This window comes from Ailuropoda melanoleuca, chromosome 8 (genome assembly GCF_002007445.2).
Source record: "Ailuropoda melanoleuca isolate Jingjing chromosome 8, ASM200744v2, whole genome shotgun sequence".
NCBI lineage: Eukaryota > Metazoa > Chordata > Mammalia > Carnivora > Ursidae > Ailuropoda > Ailuropoda melanoleuca.
This window is the reverse complement of record NC_048225.1, coordinates 105,761,849-105,784,873: the sequence shown is the minus strand read 5'-3', so window position 1 is coordinate 105,784,873 and position 23,025 is coordinate 105,761,849. Positions and strand designations below refer to the sequence as shown.

The 23,025-nt window shown below is 33.3% G+C and overlaps 1 protein-coding gene across 7 annotated transcripts in view; it reads right to left on the bottom strand.

Annotated features, from left to right (window-relative positions):
* KCNT2 (potassium sodium-activated channel subfamily T member 2) overlaps nucleotides 1–23,025 on the bottom strand; it is a 349,882-nt gene that overhangs the window by 250,952 nt on the left and 75,905 nt on the right. For all 7 annotated transcript variants that reach the window (XM_034667169.1, XM_034667168.1, XM_034667171.1 and 4 more), the window contains exon 2: nucleotides 388–467. In XM_034667169.1, the coding sequence (XP_034523060.1) occupies nucleotides 388–467 (80 nt within the window). The remainder of the gene's footprint in view (nucleotides 1–387; nucleotides 468–23,025) is intronic.

Below are 23,025 nucleotides of genomic sequence, written 5' to 3'. Positions count from 1 at the left end.
ATGTTTCTTGCTATCAGGCGTGATTGGGAAACATTAAACTCTTCCTCAATAAATCAGACAATTATTCCCGTTTGGTCAGAGCCTTCTCAGTATCCCTTAAAATAAGGGGACCCCACATTTAAATTATTTTCCTCAATGTCTCGATGAATCCAGATGGTCCTCTCACAAGTCTACTTACTGATGTGGGATTTGGGGAACTATAGGTATTCAAAAATCCTACCACCACCACATGTAACATCTAGAGCTTTCTAAACTTTTACTGCCTGGCAGACAAGATTATCATATTCATTCTACATAAAAGATATTTTGCAAAAGGATTGCATGGCTGAATTTTTTTAGGCAAATATGTACAAACATATAGACAGGAGAATAAAATGAATGACTTACTTGATCTCTGGTTTTTGATAAAAAATAACTTTAATCTCTCTTTAAATGTATTTTCATTCATATAGAATTCAACTTGTACCCTGTGAGCAAAAGATAAAAATACAATTAATCTAAAGATAAATACATTTAAAAAATTTATTTAATATATTATATACTTTGAGCAAATCCCCACTACTGAAAATGAAAATTGAGTAAAAATACTGAATTTTTTGGAAAGAAGCAGTTACTTTCTAATTCTAAACACAGATTAAGTTCAAGTATCATATATATTTAATTCTATTACTTGTATTAGTGGATATAATGAGTGGTAGAGATAATTCAAAACAGCTATATGCATCTTTGGAATAATTTTGTATCAGTGTTTTCCCAAGTTTTTTCTCTGTCATTAGAATCAATCGGGTGTTGGAAGAATCCAGTTTGAACACCACCACCTGATAAGCTGCATAGAATCTTAAGGGACCAGGCATGAAAATCTATTTTTAAAAAAGTCTTTCCCTCCATCATGAGCCTATTTGAGATACTGCATTATGGGACACTTTACCTCTTTATTTATTTATTTATTTATTTAGGCTCATATTAAAATATACGTGGATCAACAAAGGAGTATTAATGACAAGTAGAATGTTAAAGTCAACATAGATAGGTTATAAACCAGACAAAACAATTAAGGAGCTGAATATTATATATTTAATCTGCAATACAATAATACCAACAGTCTAAAAAATAGTAGCATACTAATAAATACATTTGCTTTCTCCCTAAATTCCAGCAAACTTCTCTCACATGATGGCATAATTAATATTTTCAAAATACTGATTGAAAAGAAATATGTTCATGATGATTTGTTAATAATCATCATTTGAAATTTTATTTTTTATTTGAAATTTTCTTAATTAAATGGTCTCTAAAACACATATTTTAAGTTATGATTCTAGAACAGCTAAGAAAGCACTTTAATGTTTATACAAACAACAGACTTAATTTCATTTTTCCTAATATCACAAAATTTTGATAATGTGATCTTTATAAACTAGAAACTTTATTTTGTAACTGGTATTTTGTAACTCTAAATCCCCTTCACCTATTTTGCACCTCCCGACACCCATCCCCTCTGGCTACTACCATTCTGTTACCCATATCTCTGAGTTTTGTTCCATTTTGTTTGTTCATTTGTTTTGTTTTTAGCTTACAAATCTAAGTGGAATTCTAGTTTTAAAATAAGTCATGGGGATGTAATGTACAGCAAGGTGACTATAGTCAATAATATTGTATTGCAAACTTGGAAGTTGATAGGAAAGTAAATTTTAGAAGTTTTCATTATAAGAAAAATTCTTTGTAAGTCTGTATGGTGATAAATGGAAACTAGATTTATTGTGGGGATCATTTCACAATGTATACAAATGTCAAATCATTATGCTTATACCTGAAACTAATATAATGTTATATGTCAATTATACTTCAATTAAAATTGCAATATCCTGTAACAAAACACTTACATATGCATGCCTATGTGCATGCACATACTCCTACACATATACACAAACTTACACACTTACACACGATACAAAAGCTCATGCATACACAGAGAAACAGAACTCCAGTAGTATCTTAGAAATCCATCATTGAGTCTGTTTCCCTTGTTTTATGGGGTTTTTTTTTAAGATTTTATTTATTTATTTGACAGAGAGAGAGAGAGACAGCAAGAGAGGGAACACAAGCAAGGGAGAAGCAGACTTTCTACTGAACAGGGAGCCTGACGTGCGGTTCAATCCTAGGACCCTGGGATCATGACCTGAGCAGAAGGCAGCTGCTTAATATCTGAGCCACCCAGGAGCCCCTCCCTTGTTTTTTGACTGAAAAGGCAGTTCATTTAAATAAAGTAACTGCAACATTGATATCAAGCTAAATTATTTCAAATCTGCTATGGATACAAAAGCAAATTTGAAAAGACATATGGCTATTGTGCAAGTAATTCAGCAAAGGCCATGCAGATTTGCTCTGGAGTTATCAAATTTATAAGACTATGAGTCCATTCTTCTGATAATATCTGAAGTTCAGTTCTGGGTATATATCAGAGGTTTAACTAAAATTAGGTCATTTAAAGCCTTATGCAAAATAATGAGGAATCTGGAAAGTGTCTCATATGAGGACAAGTTTAAAGAACTGGAAATGTTTAGCCTAAATATGAAGAGTTAGCAGTAACAGAATAGCTGTCTTAAAATATTGAAGTGGATATCATTATTAAAATGAGATGACTCATAATATGATGCTCTATTGTATACAGTTGATCATAGAGAAATAAGAGAATTAGGAATGAGATCACCCAATTTTGAAATGGCCATCATTGTGAAGTGAAGAGCTCTCCAATATATGTAAATATACCAAAGACCGGATAACAGCTTGAAATGCTGGGGTTTTTTTTCCCCTGAGGTAAAGACAATTTTGCATGAGATAAATTCTCTCATTAAATGACTTCCAGATTCCCTGCCTCATTATAATATTATGTGAAGTAAAACTATTAATTAATCTCGTGATCTCTGAGTCAATATGATCACCAAGGAACATAAGATATTAAAGAGTAAGCTTATACAAAGGTTTTTTTAAAGCTAAAGCTAACATACAAAAAAACCAAAACACATTAGGATCCATGTCTTCTCTCAGGTAGAGAAAAATGACCTTGAAGTTAACTACTCATAATATTGAGAACAGCTTTATTTTTTTAATAACAACTTTTCCCAGATCAAAGCCAATTAGTGTTAGTATATTCTTGGAGGAACCTCTTAGCCCATACAGTTCTCTAATACTCAGGGACTTAGGACAGAGTTTAATGTTTAGGCTTCCTAATTTTTTCATGATTTTAATTTATTTTAAATATCCTCTTCATATTTCCTTTTCCATATTTAAACGTGCTTTCCCTTTTTTTCCTTCCTCCCTTCCTTCCCTTCTTTCTTTCCTTCCCTCCTTTCCATTCTTCTGAACTCTCTTCTCCCATCTAATTTTATCTGAATTTACCTCCATCCAAATAGGTCAACTTAGTGCACTCTTTCTGGACCTTCCCCAGAACCCCAGTTTTAGTCACATTTCCCCTAATGTAACAGTGGAATTATAATTATATTTAATTAAAAAATAAATTACAATTACTAGGTAGTATCTTCTCCTATTGACATGTTTTCATTGTTTAATAATATTAGCTTTATATTGGTCAACAATATTTTTACTGTGATTTGCATAGACCCTATATATTCTTTGTGACATTTATTTCTGGATATTTTATCATTTTGGTCGCTATTTTTAAAGTGTTTTATTCTAACCTTCAACTTTCGGTTTTGGTATTGTAAATGGCTACCATGTTGAATTCCTTCATATGCAGTAATATTTTTTTTTCAGGTTTATTGCTTGGGTTTTCTAGACAGACAATCATGTCATCTAAAAATCTCCAATATTTTGATTTACATTTAATTGTTATTATGTTGACTAGCACTTATTGAAGAAAAAGTATCAACTGTGGTATGCATTCTTAGAAGGCCTCTTGTGCCTTAGCAATAATTCTATTATTGACCCTGGAATTGCAATAAACATTTATATCTTACTAAAAATCTTATCAGGAGTGGATGGATATTGTCTGCTGTCAAAAGCCTATCTTGATTCTATCAAATTGTTGGTACCTTTTGGGGATTTTTTGACATTGATTTGATGAATTGTCTTAATAGTTTTTCTATTATTTTTTTCAATTCTAGACTAGTTTTGCTAGTCATGAATTATTCAGGTAATTTACTGGTGGATTCATTTTCTTATATTTTTAGGAGTTTTTCTTCTATAGTCATAACCAACTAGCACATTGATGTGCTTTCATCTTTAGATTATTCTGATATCTTCAAATATGAATTGAAAAAATACATGAATTGAAAAACTCTCCAGATTTTTCTACAGACTAACAATTTTCATTACTACAAAGACATTTTGTGTAACCATTGTCATTTTGCCTTAATACTGACTTTAATTTGTTACTTTTTTTTCTTTTCTTTTCTTTTCTTTCTGTTGCTCTGGTTACTCGAATTTAGTATAAGAATCACAAATGATCTTGTTAAAAGCCAATTCCCTTGTTTCACTCTTAAAATTCTTCTTTACTAACTCTAACATAGGCCTCACCATTTTAACCACGCAAAAAATAATTCTGATCCAGGCTGTCCACACTCTGCTCTTTCAGAAACACTATTTCACTTTTTTCAAGTGCTAATAATGCCTTGAGCTCTGTAGGACATCAAACCTTTGCACATATTCTCTTTGGAACATGTAGCAGATTACTACCAAAAGAAGATCTCCTTCTATTTCTACTTGGCGATGTCCCTTCCCGCCTCCCTCTGAGTCTGCAATATTGGTCACAGAGTCCACGCATGAGTTTTCATGACTATCCTCATTTCAAACAAGGCAATACCTGCCTGGACTTTCTGGTCTCAGCAGACAGGTTCAGTGGATACATTTTAGTCTATGTATTTGTTGCTGGGTATTGTTCTTTGGAAAATCCACATCTGGATGTCAAGTTAATGTACATAGCTTCATCACAATTCCCATGTCTAAGAAATTTTCACGTGGCATCATTTTTGTGCTTTTACATTGGTGAATTCTTCGAACTCTATGTTCAGTGCTCTGACTCCAAAGAGTGAGGAAAAAAATTTAAATCTCTCTGTATACTACTGCCAGGTTTCTCTCACTCTAGTCCCACCACTACTAAAACTTAAAATGGGGTTTATATTTATGAGAATTGCACCTTTCTAAATATACATAACTGTAAGTGTACACTTTTTTCTGAAGTCATTGCTATGCATTGAACTATGTCCCCTAAAAAGATAATGTTGAAGTCCTAACCCCAGTATCTCTTAATGTGACCATATCTGGGAATGAGTCATTGCAGACATAATTAGTTAAATTAGGATGAGGCCATCCTGGAGTAGAATGGGTCTGTAATCCAATACCACTGGTGTCTTTGTTAGAGGAAAATCTGGACACTGACACAGAAGAAAGATGGCCATGTGAAGACAGAGACAGAGACTGGAGTTTTATGGACACAATCTCAGGAACACCCAGGGCTACCACAGGCTGAAAAGGCAAGTGAGGATTTTCCCCTAGAGATGAAGGAGACAGCATAACACCACCAACAACTTGATTTCAAACCTCTATAATCCAGAGCTTAGAGTTAATAAACCTCTGTTGTTTTTAAGCACCTAGTTTCTGGTTCTTTGTTACGGCAATCCTTCAGAACTAATACAGTAATATTCTATGATGATGACAGTAGCATTTCACAGTTACATAAAGTAAGTCCATTACAATGAATGTAAGCTCCACGAAGGCCAGGACTGTATTTGTTTTGTTAATGATTATATCCTTAGCATGTCACATATTACTTGAGACCTATTAGGTATTAACTATGACTGACTGAAGTCCTGAACAAAGGGATAGGGTAGTTTCCAGGTTTTTTTGATACAAACCTGAAGGACTCTGAGTGGATAGTCAGTAGGAAGATGAAAAGCATCTTCTTTCCTTCCTTAGATTATAACTATTTGAGGATGTAAAATCTGGGTTTGTAGTGAGGTCAATTCTTATTAGCTCCTTTTTATTCAAATTTGATCTACCTTAAGATTAATGATAATTCCCTGCAGATTTTTAAATTTTTTTCAATTTTATTAATTTAAATTTATTTATTTGCTCTATCTCCCCATGACTTGATAATATTTAAGAAAAAATACACTACATTATTTAATTTGTACAATGTTGCTATGACTTGGGTAAGACTGCCATCAACTTTATTTTATAGAAAAAGACTTTAATTCAAATAATTTTAGTGAATTGCCTAAATGCATAGCTAGTACAGGAACAGAACTGGGATATTGTTCTTTCCATTACTTCTTTTTGCCTCCTGCTTCCTCAATAGTTGACTCTTCATTATTAGGAGATTTCTAGGTCATTTGTAAAATATTACAAAAGAGTATTGCAAACACCAGACCCACAGAGAGATAAAGACAAGTGTTTGTTTAGTTCTTCCCTTTGATTATTGACTCTAAACCAGGTTCCTATCCATTTACAAATATTCACTCCTTACTTCTGGTAACTAAATTATTTAACAGAACAACTATTCAAATGGAGCCTTGTTTAAAAAAAAAAACTGAATGAATAAGCCTACCAACAATTTTTAATCTTGAAAAATTAGTTTCACCAGTTCATGCTCAAGTGCTTCCAAAGGGTTTCTACCCGGCTTTCAACTGTTACTACATGCACAAAACTAAGTTCACTTTAAATGCTCTGAAGTCCCTCCTCCTAATTCCCAACTTCTTTTTGCTCATCCAATCCTCTTCATAATTACTCAAGCCTAACTTTTTCACCTTCTTTAGTCAGTAACAACTCATGAGGAGGCAGAGATTAATTCTGATGACTTTTGATAGCATTTTCTTATTTTTAAAATGAAACTTAGAACAATGTCATTTTGGGGGCACCTGGGTGGCGCAGTCAGTTAAAACGGCTGACTCTTGGTTTCAGCTCAGGGCATGATCTCCAGGTCTTGGGATCAAGTGTCGTGCCTTGGGCTCTGCACTCAGCATAGAGTCTGCTTGTCCCTCTCCCTCCACCTCTGCCCTTCCCCAGCTTGCCCGGGCTCTCTCTCTCTCTCTCAAATAAATAAATACCAAAAAAAAAAAATCTTTAAAATAAACAAATAAATAAATAAATAAAACAATGTCATTTTGGAAAGGGAACCCTACTAGTACAGATACATACTCACACTACCCACACACATATATACACACATATATGTATATGAGTGTGTTTGAATGTATACATGTAGTGATGTGTTGGTAATGAAGAAAGAATCTGGAGTGCTAATCACTCAACAATTTTCTTTCATTATGGATAATGATGATAGTCCCTCAATAATTGCATTTATGCTCCTGTCATTCCCTAATAATTGAGGCTTGCAGGTAGCTGGAAATACACAAGCTTGTGGTTTCCCTGATGAAACACATTACAAGCCCACCCAAGAGTACTTTTGTATTCAAGTCTCTATTCAGTTAGAAAACTCATGAACTCATGTGCAGTGTTCATTTGCAGGGCCAACTCTCTGTACTCCCTCACTTTGTTTAAAAGAATTAAAGGTAAGCAACCCCATTTAACTTAACTTTGCATAGGAAGCAAAAGATAAAGAAAGCTAAGTGTAAAGGTACATTTTTTTTTCATCTTTGAAGAGATTTGCCTTTTCATACCCCCACACAACTGCATGAGTGGGGGGAGGTGTAGTTCAAGCCATTAAAAAAAAAGAAAGGAGAACAGAAGAGAAGAGAAAAGAAAAAAAAAGAACTGCAAACAGAACATTTATTCATTTTTATTCTAAGTATATAATAAAAAGTAGCAAAAATACACAGCATTTAGCCTTAGAGTAAACTGTTTGATATGTATTATATATCTTTACCACTACTACCTAGAAAAATTTCAGATGCTTCAAGACCATGTCTATTTCTTTTCTCTCACCTCAACTCTACTTCTTCCCATTACACACACACACACACACACACACACACACACAGAAGCCCCCAAGATAAAATGCATAATGCATGTGTACACATACACACATAAACACATATACATGCATGTACACATATGCACATACATTCTAGAAGTATAGAGCTCTTAGCCCCAGAAAGGCTTATAAATTCACATAATATGACTACAGGCAGGACACCCCCACCACAAACCTAATAGCCTCCCAATCAAAACTCGTAACAACTACAACCTATAAATCCTCTTTTCTTTTTCTCTATACTTTAAGAAGAGAATACAAAATACCATGTAATCTCGAACTCCGATTGGAATACTGCACCCAGTCATTTTAAAACCTTGAAGGAAAATATAACAAGGCTCACACATTCCAGGATTGCTAAGAATGGCATGGTTAAATATCAAAGCCCAGTTTGGGGAGAAAGAAATGTGTGTTTTCAAAAAGGAACCCACTGGGTCTCAAATAGTCAGGTCATGTTCAATACATGCTCGTTCTTGGTATGAATCCAGAAATTACATGAAGAGACTCATGTACCGTGAAAGAAGCACCTTTTAATTTTATATAATTATTTTCACCAATAACATAAGACTTTAAATCAACACTCCAAGCAGCCTCTTTCATTTTGCACTCGTAGGGAGAAGTCAATAATGCGCACAGCTCACTAAGACATACATATTTCTTTAGGATATTTTAGTACTCAGTACTCTTAATTCAAGTAAAAATAACATATATAACTTGGAATAGGTAAACCATATTGGGCTGAATATATTTAAGGACAAAGTGACACAATTTGGAGGAAGAAGTGAAAACAGTCACAAATAGAATTTCACTCCATAAATTGTGACATGAAAACTAATGGGTTTTCTAGGGAAACCGACTTTTTTCCCACATTAGATTCTTCATTTGTTTATTTAATAGTGTAGTATAGGAACTAAGAGGGATAACTTTGGAATCAGATTATATGCACAGGATTATCAAATTTGCTAACTTTTATTTCCTGTACAATTCAGTTATTCCTTCTATTAACCAGGCTGTTTAATGAAAATTAAAGAAAATACCTTATATTTAATAATAAAAAACTGACAACTCATAACTTTTTTCTGATGTGTTGGTAATAAAGAAAAAAGTCACTAGAATATACAATTGGAAGAACAAAAACTGTGGATTACTTAAGTCAATTTGATATGGTTGAGTCCTCCAAGAAACATTTACTTGAGTAAAATAAAGGTATAAGGCAATAAATAAGTTCATTGTTTACTTCAGAAAATTCCTACATATCAATTTATTAGAGACTACTGTCTGTTCACCTAGGCAAACACATCACTTATCTACAAAGCCTACTCATTAAGACTTGCATTATTTTTGTACTCATTATTCATTAAGGCTTCAAAACCCTCACTTTGCTGTGTCCACAAATTCCAAATGATTTATCATGAAAGTTGACCATTCCAAATCCTTTCTTACCTTGAAAGATCCCCCTTACACCACTTGAGCCTTCATTCAAAAAGCCAAATAAATACCTGACTTCTAACATCATCTTCTGAAACACTGCTAATGCTTACTAACTTCAGGGAGTTTAAATAAATTTAGTTTTGCTTCATTAACAAATATCTGGTGACAGTCAATTTAAACAACAGTATAAAGGGAATCATACTACACCTGCTACTCTGGAACTTAATCATGTTTACTTAAATAGAAGATGCAGGCCTAGATCATAAATTTTAATTACTGCATGTAATACTTCTGTATTTTCCTCTATATTAATACACTATTTTTTCACAAATCCTTACATACACAAATGAATCTTCAGGTTTTGTTTACTATAAAGAAAAAAAATAATCTACATTATCTATAAATATAAATAATAAATACATTTTCTACATTTTTCACCAAATAACATGAAAGCTAAATATCAAATTATTTTTAAATATATGTATAGGAAAAAGAATATAGCAGTAATCTAAAAATCTTGTTATCATCTCACCATTTTAATAGTCAAATAACTTTCCCATGGAACTTTCCCAATACATTTTTCCCAAACTGTCTGAGAAGGCAGATAATTAATGATACAGTCAAAATGTGTAAATATTATACTAGAAAAAAAAACTGTTGTCAGTTTTGTCAGAAAAATTATCCAAAATTTAGAAATAAGCAATAGAGATTACTAGATGTTCTTTCAATGAAATGCTGGCTTCGACTTTCTATTTTCTGTGCAATTTTACAACTGTGAAGGAGCAAACATTAGTGCAAAGAGTTTTGTGTAATAGATATGCAAAGAATTGCCACCCAATAAAAAAGGTAACGCAAAGGTTAAAGCTGATGGCCTTGTAGGGTTTTTGGAAGAGGGGTACTAACTTAGCAATCTTATTCTAACATTGTCTAGTTATACCTAGTTTCTTAAGTGCTCTGTGGACCAGTTTTAAAGTGTTACTGTTTTGCTCATTAATTAATGAGTTGAGTATAATTTTTTATATTTGTATAAGGGACAAGTTTTTCAAACTTTTGAAAATTATGTTTTAATAGCTTCTCCTCAAATTAATTTCTTATTAATTGTCAGTAAATTTAAGTTGGTGAAATCATTTTGGAAAACAATTTTGTATTTATATTATAAAATAATCCATAGATTCTATAAAATCTTAATCAAAATCAAATACGGAATTTTGTGGAGCTTGATAAACTGATTCTATAGAGGTAAAAGATCAAACTAAACAAGAAGAATAAAGAGTAGATATTTGCCCTACCTGAAATCAAGACTTATTATCATGCTACTGCAATTAGGCATTATAAAAGTGGCACAAAGAAAGACCAATTGATTAGTGAAATTAAACAGCTGAGAAACTGACTTATGTATATATTGAATATTAATATGTAACAAAGGTAGTATGACAGATCAATAAGGAAAACAAAGTATTCAATAAATGGATTTTTAAATGGTTTTCCTAAAAGGCAAAAAAAAAAAAAAAGAAAAGAAAAGAAAAGAAAAGAAAAGAAAAGAAAGAAAGAAAGAAAGAAAGAAAGAAAGAAAGAAAGAAAAGAAAAGAAAATGAAAAAAGTGTAAAAAAAGACAAAAAATTACACTGGACCCCTATCTCATACCCTATGTGTTAAATTATGTCCATACAGGTTAAGGAAAATTTTGAATTCCTATGAAAAAAATAATAGCAAATATTTTTTGATCTTTGAATAGTCAGAGTCCTTAAGATACAAAAAGTAACAATATCATAAAATATGTAGAAAATATTTACCTGGAAAAGTAAGAGTGTAAATCAATAAATAACTTCCCTGATGGGCTCTGAACATTCATTCGGCTCAATTAATAAAGTTTAAATATTAATTTTAAAGAGAATGAAAAACAAATTCACAAGTAGGAAAAGATATTTGGGTACAAACCAATAAATAAAAATCAAGAACATAGGGGCGCCTGGGTGGCACAGCGGTTAAGCCTCTGCCTTCGGCTCAGGGCGTGATCCCGGCATTATGGGANATGTTAAAAATCAAGAACATAGGGGCGCCTGGGTGGCACAGCGGTTAAGCCTCTGCCTTCGGCTCAGGGTGTGATCCCGGCATTATGGGATCGAGCCCCACATCAGGCTCCTCTGCTATGAGTCTGCTTCTTCCTCTCCCACTCCCCCTGCTTGTGTTCCCTCTCTCGCTGGCTGTCTCTATCTCTGTTGAATAAATAAATAAAATCTTTAAAAAAAAAATCAAGAACATATGAAAAATCCTTAATAAATTAATTATTAAGAAAATAAAAAACATGTAGCCAGAAATTATGAAATCGCATTTTACAGAAAAGGAACTCTACTGGCTAATAAACTTAGGAAGAAATTTTCAACCTCATTAGTACTCAAGAAAATGCAAATAAGACTGCAGTGACATAATATTTTATAGCCATTTGATTGGAAAAATCAACAATAACATATAATAATGCCAAATGTTGAAAAGAACATGAATCAAAGGTTTTCTTAATTTGGTGAAGTGTAAGTTGGTGAGATCACTTTGGTAAACAATTTGACATTATCTAGTTAAATTGAATATTCATATTTTGGCAGTTCAGCCATTCCACTCCTAGGTAAATGCCATAAAGAAACTTACACACATGCGCTAAGATGTATCTACAAGAATGCCCAAAAAAGCACTATTTGTGAGAGCACAGAGAAATAACAAAAGTAATTCAAATATCCATTTACAGGGAAATGGGTAAATCGTAGCATATTTATGCAATGAAATATTGCAGTAAAAGTTAATCGTAGCATATTTATGCAATGAAATATTGCAGTAAAAGTTAATGAACTATGGCTATATGCAACAATATGAATGGATCTTAGTAACAGAATGCTGAAAAAGATGCAAGTCTAAAAAGACTACAATATGCGCAGCATGGTAGCCACTTTTAAGTTCAAAATATCTAAAACCAAACAATAACTTGTTTAGAGATACTCATACATCTGCTAAACAATACCTCTTAAGAGCAAGAATTCAAAAATACTGATTCGAAGGGGTACATGCACCCCAATGTTTACAGTAGCATAATCAACAATAGCCAAACTATGGAAAGAGCTCAAATGACCATCAACTGATGATGGATAAAGAAGATGTATAGAAGAAGATTATATATATATATATATATAATACATTATATACATATTTATATATATATCCATCCATTTTGGATCTATATGTCTATTTCCATATATATATAATATTCCATTTTGTGTGGAATATTATTCAGCCATTAAAAGATGAAATTTTGCCATTTGCAATGACATGAATAGAGCTAGAGTGTGTTATGCTGAGAGAAATAAGTCAATCAGAGAAAGACAAATACCACATGATTTCACTCATGTGAAATTTAAGAAACAACAGATGAACATAGGGAAAAGGAAAAAAAAAGAAAAAGAGGAAAGCAAATCATAAGAGACTCTTAACCACAGAGAACAAACTGAGGGTTGCTGTAGGGGAGGTAGATGGGAATGGGCATTAAGGAGGGCACTTGTGTTGAGCACTGGGTGTTGTATGTAAGTGATGAATCACTAAATTCTACTCTTGAAACCAGTTTTACCATATGTGTTAACTAACTAGAATTTAAATAAAAAATTGAAATGAAAAACAAACAAACAATAAATAAATAAAAGCAAGAAAATGAAAAGACAAAGAAAGTTACATCTTCTGGAGGGAGGCAAGGAAGAGAGTGAAGGAATCCACAGTTGCTGTAAGTTATTCATAAAGTATTAGTTTTTGACCATCCAGAGGTGTCTATACATTATTAGTAAATCATTAATAAATTAAGGAATAAGGGAATGAAATGATAGTGTGCCACAAACTAAGAACTACAACTAAACTAATGCTGAGCCTCTGGGGATACAAAAAATTCTTAAGTATCTTATATTTATAAAAAACAGAGGTGAGAGGGACTTTAGGGTACTATGTGAGACAAAATCTCCATATTATACCAAGTAAGTGTCTGAATCAAATCTTTAGCCCAGGGAGGAATTGGTAGAGAGCCATAGAGAACAAGATTAGCACGCTTGGATGGGAGCAGAGGCACGTGGAAAGCCTTTTCTGATGTAAGAAATAGCAGGGGGAAAGGGAAAAATTGTGTGAGAAAAAGTATAGTACTTTTCAAAGAAGTTAAAATGGCTAAAGTATCAGGTAATAGCAATATGTAAAAACAGAAAGATAGAAAAGAAGCCAGACAACCAAAAGAACTTGAATAGAGGCCAACAGTGACAATAACATTATCAGGAGGAACCACTTATTGAAAATGCCCAGACACTACACTGATCACACAGTTGTATTACCACACCTAATTCTCAACGCAAACCTTTAGCAGGTACTATTAACACCTCCGTTTTACACATTAGGAGACAAAGGCATTTGTCCAAAGTCACACACATAGTAACTGGTAGACCTAGTTTCACAGCCAGGCAGTCTAACTCCAGAACCCACAAACTTAACACTCATTATATATGAGTTTTATCCAAGAAAGAAAAATTATATGAATCAAATTTACCTTTTTTGTTATTTTTTATTGAGATATAACTGACCTATGACATTATGTTATTTTCAGGTATTCAACATAATGATTTGATATCTGTATATACTGTGAAATAACCATCACAATAAGGCTAGATAACATCCATTATCATACATAGTTATGAAATTTTTTTCTTGTGAGGAGAACTTTTAGGATCTACTCTCTTGGCAACTTTCAAACATGCTATATATTCATATGTAGATAAGCTATAATAAATACGCTACACAGTATTATTAAGTATAGTCACCGTGGTGTACATTACATCCTCATGACATTTATTTTATAGCTGGAAATTGGTACTTTTTTGATCACCTTCACCACATATTCACTTTTTATTTCTTAATTTGTTCTTTTTCTGAATATATGGTATACAAAACATATTATAAAATATACTACCAAAGCTGACAGACATTTTAGGAATTTTTTTGGATAATTTATTTACACATGCAAAAAAATGCTTAACAATTTCAGTTTCAACTACTTTAGTAAATAAATATTATTCTCTAAGACCGTATCATGTTAAGTACCATATAACTGGATACGGTAGACATGGAAATGTGGCACCCCAGCCTCCATCCATCAATAATTCCTGATAATTTCCAGCTCTCATCTGCTTCAGGGTCTGTCTCAGGGGCAATGAGACACCCTACCTGGGGTCACATCTTTCTCAGGGCAGCCCAAACTCCCTATCAGGATCTGCCTCTAGAGAATTTAACCAGAGACACTGACAATTACTTTTTTTAGATTGTTTATGAGTGTAATGATTCCTCAACTTGATCAGAAAGCAAGCAACTGATTATGATTAAATCGGCAACATTATCAATAACATCAAATTGCTTTATCATAGAAAGATTTCAAAGTAATCAAGGATATTGCTTCTGACAATGCGGTAGAAGATGAAATACACACACAGACACAGAGATACATACACACACAGATCATCACCACATGACCAAACCAAGCTTCCTAACTTCCCTCCCTAAAATCTCCCAATCTGAGCTAATGTCAAATCCATCCTTCTGTTGGTCAAGACAAAAGTGATATAACAATATATGGATTCTCTTTTCACTTCAGCACATATTAGTATTGTTCTCTAGAGTTCTTTGAGTAGTAAAAAAAAAAATCTTTTAGCCTAAGAAAGAAAACAAAACAAAAAATAAGCTTGTAATGAACATTTTCCGTCAACCCTAGCTTGTACGAATAGACGTACAGATATTTAAGCTTGCTTTCAGGTTAATCCATTTTCTAAGGCAAGTCATGGAAAAACAAAGCAAAACAAAACTTTCAGTGATAAATAGAAATACTGAACCCAAATGGAAGCTCCATTCATGTATCAATCTACAAAAATAGCTACAAAATATTTCACACCATTGAAAGCACTGTTATGTGCAAAGTCTTCTATCCTAAGGCATGACCTTTAAATAGATATGACTGCAAAAACTGCCAGATTGGATCCCTAGTGTGAGTGATGTATAGTGACACAGAGGGAAGTATTGTAAATGAAATTACCACCCACTTTCTTCTTCCCATCACCTTGTGTCTGAGAAAGAAGGTACTCTGATCTACCTGCTAATTTTCCCAATGCCTTTCCTCTCCCTTCCCAATTAATTCCAATTATGGCATCCAGGGTTCTATAAAAACTCAGAATTGGTTTAAGGGAGAATAAAGTTTGTCCTCGCACAGTTTCTTAAAGCCACATTAAACCTCAAGCTCCTCTAAAGTGATATTAATCAGTTTTTACTTATAATTGTTTGCCCACTGCCTAGGATAAAATGGATGTTCACTAATATACACAGAATTAAATATACTCAGCAGTAGTTGCTTCTAACACCCCATTAGCATCCAAAGTTGACAACTATCAGCATGCAGGGGCTGGCAATCTGTGGCTACTGCCATCTGGCATCTATGCTGGGAAACAGGAACTCCCAAATAACCCCGCTCCAAAAGGAAGAACACATTTGTTAATCTGAAAATGCATGCTTCTGATTTGCTATGGATGATATGAATAATCTGGAATACCATAATTCCTCATTATTTCCTCAACCAGACTTAATTATCATACAAGTTATTGGGCTTTTAAATCTGTGAGTCACTATTTTTCAATAAAAATATTCAGCTGGACTTTATGAAAAACGAACAACCCTTAGATTAACTAAGCTTTCTTTTGCCTTCCTTTCTATTTCTAAGCCTTGCCCTGCCTCCTTCAGGTCTCATTTTAGACGCCACCTGAACTTTGTTCCTCACCCAAGACTTTGCTAAGTGACACACATGTATTTTTGCTTAGTGCACTCGATTCCTTTTACCATAGACTTATTAGTGTATGAGGTTTGCCTTTTTAAGTGTTTCTATCTTTCAAATGGACCTTAGAGATTAAATAAATGGTTCTATGCTATAGCACACAGAACACAGATACGTAAAAGGAAGAAAAAGATGACTTTAAAAAATATATCATTGCGAATTTGATACATTCACATTTTGAAAGTGTATACCCTCCTTGAGCAAAGTAGAAACAGTTATTTTATGACTTTGCAGGAATAATGAGCAAAAATAGACTGAATTAGACAGGAAGCTACCAAGAGCCAAATGGAATGCATCACTAATAACATCGAACTAGAAGCCTCATCAAGAGTTGATTTGAGGGCATGTTTCTTGCTCTCTGTCACTCCAAAGCTGCTAGTAATAGTTTTGTTTGGCTCTAAAATTGTGAAGACAGGAACTGTATCTTTTTGTTCAGTTTGATTGTGTTTTCAGAACCTAACACGATGTCATATACACACATTAAGTACGCAATATATTTGCTGAGTATTGAATGAATTTTGCTATATAAAAGTTAGCTTTTGATCTTGTTATTGACATTCTTATCTGTCAAAATCACATTGTCAATTTTAAACCTCTCCTGAAGATTTTTCTAATTTTCCATCATCCCTTCTTCATACATTCTGATGTTGTGGTTTACTTGGAACTCCCACCTAGGAATCTCCTTCAACGTCTCCTTCATAGTCCACCAAAGGAAGTAGTAATAGATTATTATTTTCTTCTGTGTGGAGGAAAAGTACTATTGAAAAACTATTTTTTTCCTTAGTGATACTTTCAGAATAACTAATGCACTTCACATAAATTACTGGTAAAATAAGGCTAAAAATGTGTACTGTGAACATTTATTTAAATATTTACTTAAACATTTAAATAAGTACATGTATAATATGTAGTTTACATATTTAAACAACTAGTCGACTGCTTCTCTATATCTATATGAAATTTAAAATAATTTATTTCCATTTATGTAATTGTTGGATTTTTTCTTTTACATTGTAATATTATCATTAAATTCCAAAACTATCATTTTAATAATACTGCTAAAACATGCCTTTTAGAATCATGAAACTATCTGCCCCTGAAATGGAACATGTAAGATATCCCCTAGATCAAATAAGTCCTGAATTTCAATCTTCCATTTGTAAGAGGGAAACAAAAATGAATATTACTCATCTCAAAGAACAAAGGAAACAAAGCCATAGTAGATAACTTAGTCTATTCTAGAGATTCAGCCTCTTGTCATAAATCATATCTCTGCTTTAGGAAAACTGAAAAATATGGGTTTTGGGGTTTTTTTTTAAGATTTTATCTATTTATTTGGGAGAGAGAGCACGAGCAGGGGGAGCTGCAGGCAGAGGGAGAGGGACGCAGGCTCCCTACTGAGCAACAAGCCCAATGCGGGGCTTGAACCCAGGACCCTGGGATCATGACCTGAGCTAAAGGCAGACACTTAACCAACTGAGCCACCCAAGCGCCCCAAAAAAATATGTTTTAAAATACTACAAGAGCGTGAGGAAAATTCCAGGTCCTAGCTCACCATCATTGCCCATATTCATGGAAAGAAACTATGAAAAGTCTGTTGTAAAGCCTTTATAGCATTTTTTTGCTAGCAATCACAGCTATAGGAATAACTACAGCATAGTCTTTTCAAATGATCCTGAGGCTTGTCAGCAGAACTCTGAAGGCTGTCACCTCACCTTCTAACCCCTATTAAGAGGCCTTCTAAATGTAAAGCTGTTAGGTTTTTGTTAACTGTCATTCCACATTATAAAATAGCTGATAAACTCAAGAATGCTAACAGCTTGCAAACTTGCCTAAAACTCTAGTACTTCTGAAAATAGGCATAGTTCCTTCTTGCATTCGTAAAAATTGAGCAAGCATTAATTTACCATTAACAAGAAAGGTGTTCCCTATAAATAGAAAGAAGCTGATGTGAAATCAAATCTGACTATAGATATACCTTGTGAAAATAACTGAGAATCAATTATAATGGAATTTTTTTCTTTAATGGTAGAATCACATTGTCCCTCATTTAAAGAGAAAAAAATAAAAGAAATGCCAACAATACTTGTAGTTTTGTCCAACAATATACCACAGAATAAAAATGTCTCTATAAATTATATTTAACCAATATGTTCATGCAGAAAGAATCTATACTTGGCAATTCCATTTCAAACCAGGCTTCGCTTTCTTCATGCATATTTGAAAACTCTACATTTTTCTCTCATTCACCTGTTTGTAAATTTATTTCATGTCAATCCATGTTAACAAAAATTAAAAATTAATTTAAGTGAAAAAAATGAATTTAATTATCCATAATTGAGTTATAGATCTATTACATATAAAAGCTGAAAGATCATACATACACAGAAAGTATTATTATTAAACATACCAGCAGTTTTTGATGTACTTATACCAAAACAATGTTATAATACGTGAGGAACCAGTAAGATCTGCAGAGTCATGAACTTACTAAATCTTACATATTTATGCTTTGACTCTTAAAATTGCAGATGCCTGAACTGACTATATTATTTATTTGCTATGTTATATCACTTAGGACTCTTTGGTTTGCAATTGAGAAAAAAGAATCTACTCAAAGGTTCATGTTAAGTCTGGAAAGAAAAAGCAGGAAATTTTTACCAGAATTTCAAAGAAAGCTTCTCCTGGGTCTCAATGGACCTGATGGTGTCATATACCCACCTCCAAATTAAACACTGAAGTCAGGGAATGAAGTTCTCTGGCTTAGTCTTGGTCATATTCTACAATCTCAGATTCAGGGCTTGGATTACAGGTCGGGTAGAGGAGGACATTGAAGCCCACATACTGAGAATGAGGAACAGGTAGTTTTCCAGTAAGAAATATGCAAATATTTGTCAGCAGTATAAAATATATGATGTATATATGTCATCATATAAAATAATGAGGTTCATATTAAAGCCATATATATTATTTTCAGGGTTAAGCAAGATCTTCATGTTCCTGTATCTTAAATATCTTTATCATAAATAATACTGAAAATGACATTAAAATTGCATTAAAATTACATTTCTATACTGACACCTTTAAACTTAGTATTTTGAGTATCAATCTATTGAGGGAGGTCCTATTACCAAAATTTCATTTTACATATGTCTCCAGCTATAGGTAAGGTGGACAAGCAAATTAGATCTAATTTTGTGTTAAATAAACTGTCTCCCAGCTTAGAAAAAATTAATTTAAATCAAATGCCAAGTTTGAACTTTTATAAATGAGTGTTTTATTATACAATATTATTTTTCATATGTTTTATATTGTTATGGTTGGAGTGCAAAAAGTGAAAAAGGGTGATCAAGAAAAAGTAGCACAGTTTTATAAGCCACATTAAGGAGTCTGAACTTGGACTTTAAACTAAAGGTAATGGATAGCCATTTAAATAGAGAATTATTTGTTATGTCTGTGGTTTTCAATAGTTTATATCAGCATAGAGATTGCACAAAAAGGGTCAAGATTAAATGTGAGAAAGCTCCACAAGTTCAAGGGGGAAAATGATGTTAAAAATGAACAAAGAAACACTTAGGAATTGAAAGAAGTCAATTTGGTAATTTGGTCCCTGTGAAGAACAAGAAGTCCTATCTGACTACCGGATTCCTTGCTCAAGCACCTGATTCAATGGGAGTGTTATTTAACAGGAAGGCAAATATCAGAAAAGGATCAGTGATTCAGTGGTTTTTGATTGTTGAAGAAGAGTGAGTGGACAGATAGAAAATGACCAAATCAATCCTCATGGCATTTTCATGATCATTTGTGGATTTTTGGAAAGCAGCAAACAATTTTAGTCTTCTGTAGGGCAACTCTCCAACTAAGGTTGAACGAGGTGACACTCTGCCTTCTTGTTTCAGCTCCTATACTTTAAACAAGTGTCTTTTCCATGGTTTCTTTAGTGTCTTGTTTGCGTTTTTTTGTGCTTTTTTGTTGGTGATTCCACTGTTTAAAATAACCCTTAAGCAGTAATGCTAAGGTGCTGTCTAGTGCTCCCAAATGCAAGGAGATTCTGATACACCTTACAGAGAAAATAATTTGTAGATAAGCTTTCTTCAGAAATGAGTTACAGCATTATCACTTGCGAGCTCAGTGTTCATGCAGAAAAAGGAAGAAGAAATCTGTATATGAGCCTGCTCTGGAAAATGTTGAATTAACATCTACAGTGCATGATGAAGCTGTGGAAAAGATGAAAAACTGGTTAAATTTTTGGATTCATAAGGTGAAGGTTAATAAAAAGAAAAGTGTAATGGACAAGACTGTCTTAAGGTTGGGGCGCCTGGGTGGCACGGCGGTTAAGCGTCTGCCTTCGGCTCAGGGCGTGATCCCAGCGTTATGGGATCCGAGCTCCACATCGGGCTCCTCCGCTTTGAGCCTGCTTCTTCCTCTCCCACTCCCCCTGCTTGTGTTCCCTCTCTCGCTGGCTGTCTCTATCTCTGTCAAATAAATAAATAAAATCTTTAAAAAAAAAAAAAAAGACTGTCTTAAGGCTAAAGCCAAAGAAATGATTATGTTAAACAGGATCAAGAAAATACAAAACCTTTCTCCATTAGTGTTTTATTATTAAAAATACTGTATGTATTTAATTATTTGGAATATATATATATTATTAAGTATATATATATATATATTATTAGGTTCATATATATATGAACCTAATAATATATATACATATTAGATTCTCTAAACAGAAACACACATAAAACAAAGTTATGTGTTGATCAACTGATGAAAATATGACCAGAGGCTGCAGGAACCTATATTCACTTAGGAAAAACAGCTCCATATTCACTAATGCAGTGTTTGCAGAGGATTGGCAGCCCCTAACTAGTGCAAATAACCAGAATTGACTTTACATATTTGTGTGTGCAAATTTATATAAATGAGAACAAATCAGACATTCACACACATATATGTATATATATTACATAAATACATATATTATATGAAGTAATACTGTTCTGACCAACCTGTCTTGTAATTCTACTTGGATGTCTAGTGTATTCTTGACCATGCTTCAAATGTTACCAATACAAAGGCACCAACTGTCTTGCACTTTCTGGTATCCCCCTCACTGTGTTGATTCTACAGTATATTCCTCAAAAGTTCTTGTTAAAGAAACAAAAGATCCTTTGAAATGTCAAATTATCTCATCCATTTTAATGGAGAAAAATGGACATCATAGCATTTATGAGAGCTGTTTATTACCACAAAGGCTTTAAGTGCACACATAGAAATGCATCATACCACCATGAAGTTGGGTAAAATTACCTGAAATGTGTTCATAATTATTCACATGTAAATAATGACACATTACTAGCAAAACAGGGTGACATTAAATCAATGATATTAATAACCTAACAAATTTCCTGGAAATGAGGCCATTATCTTTATAATTTCAAGTACTTTAAAAGCTGCTTGAATTTCTTTTATGGGGAAGAGTATTAATAGGGAGCCATTATTCCACTTGTAAGTCAGCATGTGCTCTTTGAGAGTAGCATATATTTCTAGCATATGACAGATATACATTTAATTACTCAGAAACTTTCATTTAAATAAAAAATGGGGCGCCTGGGTGGCAGGGGAGCCTGGGTGGCACAGCGGTTAAGCGTCTGCCTTCAGCTCAGGGCGTGATCCCAGTGTTATGGGATCGAGCCCCACATCAGGCTCCTCCACTAGGAGCCTGCTTCTTCCTCTCCCACTCCTGCTGCTTGTGTTCCCTCTCTCGCTGGCTGTCTCTATCTCTGTCGAATAAATAAAATCTTTTAAAAAATAAATAAATAAAATAAATAAATAAATAAAAAATATAAAGTTACAATTTGAAAAGTTCCAATTAGTTTAGATAATTTAATGTGAAGTAAAGTTGCTGGTACACAATTCATATCAAGAATTATATAAAGCACAAAGTTGAATTAATTTTTCACCGTAATCTGCAGATGTTAAAACTATTTCCTAATTTGTTTAGTTCAGCAGCTGGCATGAAAACATCCAATTTGGGGGTCAAGAAACTATTCAAGGAATCTGTTTTCCACTTGTGCATCTTCAACAGTTACTTGGTTCAATCATTCTATCCTTATTATGTGCAAGTCATTTAGTAGGAAATTGACAAACACAGGTAAAAATGAAATAAAAAAAACAATCCCCAATGACTAACATGAACGTGACCAAAAAATATTTTCAACACCAATGAAAATTTTCATTTCCAAAATGAACTTGTATTGTATTACTCAATGATACCATTTTAATATATGCCTGCTATATGCTAGGCATGTATTTTTAAAAATTTAATATTACAAAAATTATTTGAGCTAAGAATTATTATCCTCATTATACAGATGAGATTGGTGAGGTTCAGAAAGCTCAGTATGTTGTCCAAGATCACACTGCTAGTAAGTCATGAAGTTAGGATCTAATGAAAGTGCAATGTAACCATGAAAATAAAATGCATTTTGAAGACTTACTCTCCAATTCCTTATAATTTGTCTTGTACAGACACTCGACATAAAGGGTCATAACTCCTTCTACACAAGAAATTCTTTAGATATAAATTTTATTTGTAGGTAAAAAACTGAAACCCAATGTAGATAAACAATTTGAGCTGAGGTACACGTCCTCCACACTCAGTGACAGAGCAAGACCTAAGCATAAGCCTGGTTCTTAGATCATAGATCTTGATAACATAACAAGTATCTCCTGCCATTCCTCCCTTACTTTTAACTTA